General features: G+C 42.0%; 2 protein-coding genes across 3 annotated transcripts in view; both read left to right on the top strand.

Annotated features, from left to right (window-relative positions):
- slc39a9 (solute carrier family 39 member 9) overlaps window positions 1–2252 on the top strand; it is a 12447-nt gene extending 10195 nt beyond the window's left edge. For both annotated transcript variants that reach the window (XM_020622857.1, XM_020622856.1), the window contains exon 7: window positions 482–2252. In XM_020622857.1, coding sequence (XP_020478513.1) covers window positions 482–712 — 231 coding nt within the window. In that variant the 3' untranslated portion in view covers window positions 713–2252. The remainder of the gene's footprint in view (window positions 1–481) is intronic.
- Window positions 2253–2309: 57 nt separating this feature from the next.
- Window positions 2310–5368, top strand: part of plekhd1 (pleckstrin homology domain containing, family D (with coiled-coil domains) member 1) — a 10551-nt gene continuing 7492 nt past the window's right edge. The window contains exon 1 of the mRNA XM_020622859.1: window positions 2310–5008. Within this exon, the coding sequence (XP_020478515.1) occupies window positions 4854–5008 (155 nt within the window). The 5' untranslated portion in view covers window positions 2310–4853. The remainder of the gene's footprint in view (window positions 5009–5368) is intronic.

The raw sequence follows: 5368 nt of genomic DNA, 5'->3' as shown, positions 1-5368 counted from the left end.
TCTTTTTCCTCAGTTAGAATAGGCATTTTTGTAGAATTACATTTACAGAAGATCTTGAAAAGACTTTTCTTCAGTTTTAATCATTTAGTTGTATTACTTTAATCTCTCTGTATTGTTAAAATTGAGATTAAATAACCATATATTAAAACATGTTACAAAATACACATGCTTTCAAAGGGTGTCCTACTTTTTTCACATGACTGTATGTCTTGGACCTTTGTTTACTTTGAAAGAGCCAAGCCAGTTGTTTTTCAAAGCCTTGTATTTGAATGTTTTCTGGAAAAACCAGTATGGCTGGTAAAACTTTTGATTGTCTACAAGAGACGATTACTAGACATGTTGTAGATAAGAAACAGTATTTTACTCCCCATAAAAATCCAGTTGAGATGAAAGGCACGTTTCATCAGCAGCTGAGAAAAGAGACGGGACAACATCTTCTGCCATTTTCCGTGACAGTGTCTTTACTTGTCCCCCCCCCCAGAGCAGTAAAGAGGCCCTGTCGAACATCAACGCCACTGGTGTCGCCATGCTCTTCTCCGCCGGCACCTTCCTCTACGTGGCCACCGTCCACGTCCTCCCTGAGGTCGGTGGCGGCCACAGCCACACTCCTGCAGGAGGCAACGGAGGGAAAGGACTGAGTAAGGTGGAGGTGGGAGCTCTGGTGCTGGGCACCCTCATTCCTCTGGTGCTGTCTGTCGGTCACCAGCACTAGACTGACGGCTCAGGACCGGTTTAAGACAGGTGTACAGGGAACCAGTGACTTGAACCATTGTGGGTTAATTAATGTCTTATTGCTTGTTGTCTGCTGATGGACGTCGTGGACCAGACCGGTGCTCATTGCAGGGACATCTTGTGACTCAAAACTGAGGCTGAAACAGTGAATGAATGATGTCAGGGAAATCAGAGGTGCTGCAGTGATGACCGACCTGCTGACACTGACGACCAGACTGATACTGTATGTGCCCATTTATGCCGCCAGATGTGTGGATCTTTTCCTAAGAGAAGATGGTTGACCCTTTAGCTCAGTTTACTTAGGTCAGTGTGGGGGTTTCAGTGTTGCATTATTGTGCTTGTCCAAAGTCAAGAGACCAACCCTGACTTCATTACAGTGATGTTTTACTAGGTGACACTTGCACGGTGAGATTTAGTCTCCGTTAAGTTCACGATCTCATCCAGGTTGAGTTGAAGTGATTTTCAAGTGCCATATTAACAAGTTTGAAACCGATTCATGAAGAGACAACACCATGTTAACAGTTTGCAGAAGACTTTCCTTACTAATCTTGTAGTCACTGCTAAGTCTGAAGCAGGAGGAGAGAACAGTCAGCCCCGTGCACCTCACAGTCTTTACTTTGGTTCATCACTCTGTCTCAGTGTCTGATGGACACTGACACCCGTAAAACCATATATACCGCTCATGGTCTGGTCAGTTAAAAACCTGAGCCCTGCATGAGGGTAATAGACGACCAACCGCCGCTTTTATCTGCTGGGTTTCTGGGATTTTGTTTCTGTTCTGTTTTACCTGGAGAGTAGTTATAAATAGTTCGCAGGAAGACGCTTAACAGAATCGTCTTAAGTGATTGTGTAGAGTGTTACTTAGCATAGCGACGGTTATTTTATCAGCTTTAAATTAATGAATGATTTGCCTTATAGAGGACATGAACTGGATAAAGAAATGATCACTAGCTCAGGCAGATGCACCCGTTACAGATCAGGTGAGGAGAATGTCGAACAGTTTTCTCCTCCTCAGTTAATAATACCTGAGCAATAATCACAAATGCGGAGCTGGGATGAAGTCGCTTCTTGCTCAGGAGTGCAGCTGAGTCTGAAATGGTTACAGAGGGTTTGCCTTTCTCTTTAAATGTGATTCACCTATCAAGATGTGTGGGTTAGAAGCTCCTGAACACGGCCCTGCCTCTGATATCTCTGCCCCAGTTTGAGTTAAACGGTAAACTGGTCGATACATTAAGATCATAGGTGGTTTGCTTTTCTGTCAGGACACGTGGATATTGTGAGTGTTTCTGTCACCGTGCCTGCTCCCAGCAGGGCTCATGTGTATGTAAATGTATTTGTGTATACTGTACAGAGTAACTCCTTCCTCCCACAATCATCATGGGCTCCTGTGGGAGGTGGAACTGCTTTCTCACAAACATGTTGAACATTTTTAGTATGACTGTTCTTTGCAGTTTGGACACGAGAGGCTACAGACTGACGAGTCTCTGTGTTATGTATAAACGCAACCATTTTACACCCAACCTGTCAGTTAATTCCATCTGGGTTGAAACAAAGCTACCGTGATGTTTTAGCTTCCTTCTGAATATTGTCTCCTTGCTGAGATTTGGGATTTACAAGTTTTCTATCCTTATGAAAATTTTCTAATGACGTAATTATTTTTATCTGTTAATCAGACCACAAGTTTCTCATTTGGCCTAAAAATTGTAAGCTGTAAAAGGTGCCAGTCACGGGTTTCCAGAGTCCAAGGTGCCGCCTGACTTTGTCCAAAAAACTGTCAAAAACCCAAATATATCTAGTTCACTAACAGAGAAAACCAGAACATATTCATATGTGAGAATCCTTTATTTTGCTTGAGATATGACTTTAAGGATTAACTGAAAATGGTTGCAGATATATTTCCTGTCACAAAAAAAGCATTTATTTGGGAATATGTCTGCCTTTAAAGCCCCTAAAAACCTGGTTTATTTAAGTCATTTTCTCCAGGATTAAATATTCACATCTAAACCAACTGGACAAACATCTTTAGCTGTTGAATGAAATTCTGAAACCTCTGCTGTCAAATAACCAGAGCTGTTGTAACTTTGGCAGAAAATGTGCTCAAGGAGAACACATTCATTCATAAACAAGGTCTTCAGAGCCTTGAAGCTCCATCACGTTGGTAACATTACTGCTTTTTGGGAAGAGGATGAAGGGAAAGCAGTTAAAAGTTGAAAACATGAACTGTGGTGGGGTCTAAAGGTTGAGCTGCTGTGAGACCTGAGGAGTCTGGGTGATGAATCAAGCACGTGTCTTCTGAAGTTTCTCTCGTTGGGATAAAATTCTCTTCTTGTGCTGCTGTTCCGCCGTCAGAAGAGAAAAACTCTGGAAGACACGCTGTTGATTTGTTAAACTCAGGCTGCTGAAGCTTCATAAAAGCAGTGACTGAACTTTTGAGTTTTTCCATTTTTCCCCATCTGTCACATTAGAGCGGCATTAGGAAGGGAGGTCGGACAGGATGAATGCTAAGTGCAAACGGCTCCTGGGCTGCTGTTTGAAGAGAAGCTGGAAAAATGCAAACCTGTCATTTAAGTCAAATAAACCATTTTAAAATTCATTGGTTTATCTGAAAATGCATTGTCATGAGCTGTACACAAGACTGTTTTCCTTAGCTCATGTTAATGGAGATACAAGGTTTTCACCTGCCATCAGTAAAGCTCAGCGGGTTCGAGTATGTTCACTAAGGCCAGTTAAAGGTTATTAATATACATAAAGCTTCATTCTCACATCCTGAACAGTCAGAATGCCGAACTCTGATTGGCTGAAACCTCCATCTACCATCACATATGTATACAAACTGAGTAAAGAAACCCTTTAAGGTGTGTGTGTGTGTGTGTGTGTGTGTGCTCCCTCCCTCACGGAGAAACAACACTGCACACTGGGGCAGTTTGAAGGCTTTAGTTAGAATTAGGAGAATTTTAGGACCAGGTTGATATTTGTACTATCTTCAGTAGAGGTGGTTGTGTTTTTATTTCTATTTTCTTTCATTCCAGATAAATAGATCCTTTATTGATCCTGAGAGAAATTCCGGTATGAGTTCCAGAATGAGTTCACCTTATTTCTGTATTTTTGATTGTAAAAATCTTTCATAAACATTGTTTTATGACTGAATTAAAGTTTTTTTTTTTAAACTGGTGAAAATGAGGACATGCTTCAGTGTATATGAATGATTAAGCATGTTTACTGTTTAAAAACGTGTATCTCTTGTTGTAGTTTCCCCAGATTTCAACAGGTGGAACTGAGCCTGAGCTTCATCACTTAAATTCTTTTGAATGCTACTTTATTGAAACTTTCATTTTGTATTCATCCAGGTAAGAATGTATTGATTGTTGTTACTTTTGGGCACATTTTTAACAAATTGTGGGGCTTTTCTCTTAAATGAAATGTTTAAAGATCCTGTTGTGGATGCTTTTCTTCCATGACAGGATGTTTTACCTCTGGGGAAAAAAACAGTGCAGGCTCCTGCATTTATCTGTTGAGGCTGTCTGTCTTTATAATCTGCTGTTCATTCACTCTGACACTCTGTAAATTAACCTGATATGAGTCTAAAGCTGCATGTTCACTGCTTTGACGCTCCAGCCTCTTTACCAGAGTGTTGTGGAGCTGCTCCTGTGCCACAGCTGTTCTTTATTGCACAGCTGGTGGAGCGATGGATGGATGGACCGTACACTCCAAGAGCTGCATACTGCTGCTTGATGCAAGTAGAGTAATCTGAATAACAGCTTTTACTGACTGGAATGTATTGACCGGCTTCAGATTTAGCAGCTCATTCCAAAAGCCTCCCTCCTCCCAGTATCCCTCCTCTTCCTCCCTCACTCACCCTATCTGCCATCCCTGTTTTCATCTCTGCTGTGCAGTCAGTCTCCAGTTGATGTGTATTGGCAGCTGCATCATTCCACCCTGCTGAGTTATTGGGATTTGTTTGCTACTATTTCTGCTTTGTCCCTGTAGCTGTACATGCACATCTGTGTGTGTGTGTGTGTGTGTGTGTGTTATCAGCTGTTATTGGACTAACTGCTATTGACTCTTTGTTGTTGTTTTTTTGTTTTTTATGGTTCCACGTCCCAGGGCGAGGGAAACCAGAGATGTTCTCGTCTTCGTCCAGAAACACTCTGTTCTCGCCCTGGTTGTCCATGGAGCAGTCGGACTCTGAGGCGTTGGACATCAGCACCAAAGTGCAGCTGCATGGCATGCTGTGGAAGAGGCCCTTCGGACGGCCGTCGGCCAAGTGGTCCCGCAGGTGAGGGTGAGGCGTGACTCACCTGTTGTCAGTGGTTTGTAGCTTTTAACCTCCTGATACTGCAGACCGTACTTCTTATTATTGACTGGGAAAACGTCCTGTCTGCGGCATAAGAAATCTTGTCAAAACTTGCTTCAAAAACTAGAGGTTAGGTTTATATGAAACCTGCTTTTTTCTATAGTTTTCCAAAAGGTTACTTTTTGTTTTCTACTAGTACGAACAAAATTGCTCATTTCCCTTCCAAGGTGTGTCACGGTCTAAGGCACCAGTTAAAACTGCAGCAGGACATTCAGTAAAAAGCAGCTGAATTATATGGGTCACTTATTTATGAATGGAAAAATTTAGAAATTTCAAGCAGGA

The sequence above is a fragment of the Monopterus albus genome, unplaced genomic scaffold (genome assembly GCF_001952655.1).
Source record: "Monopterus albus unplaced genomic scaffold, M_albus_1.0 scaffold290.1, whole genome shotgun sequence".
NCBI lineage: Eukaryota > Metazoa > Chordata > Actinopteri > Synbranchiformes > Synbranchidae > Monopterus > Monopterus albus.
Note: the sequence above shows the minus strand (reverse complement) of the source record. Positions and strands in the feature narration are given on the sequence as shown.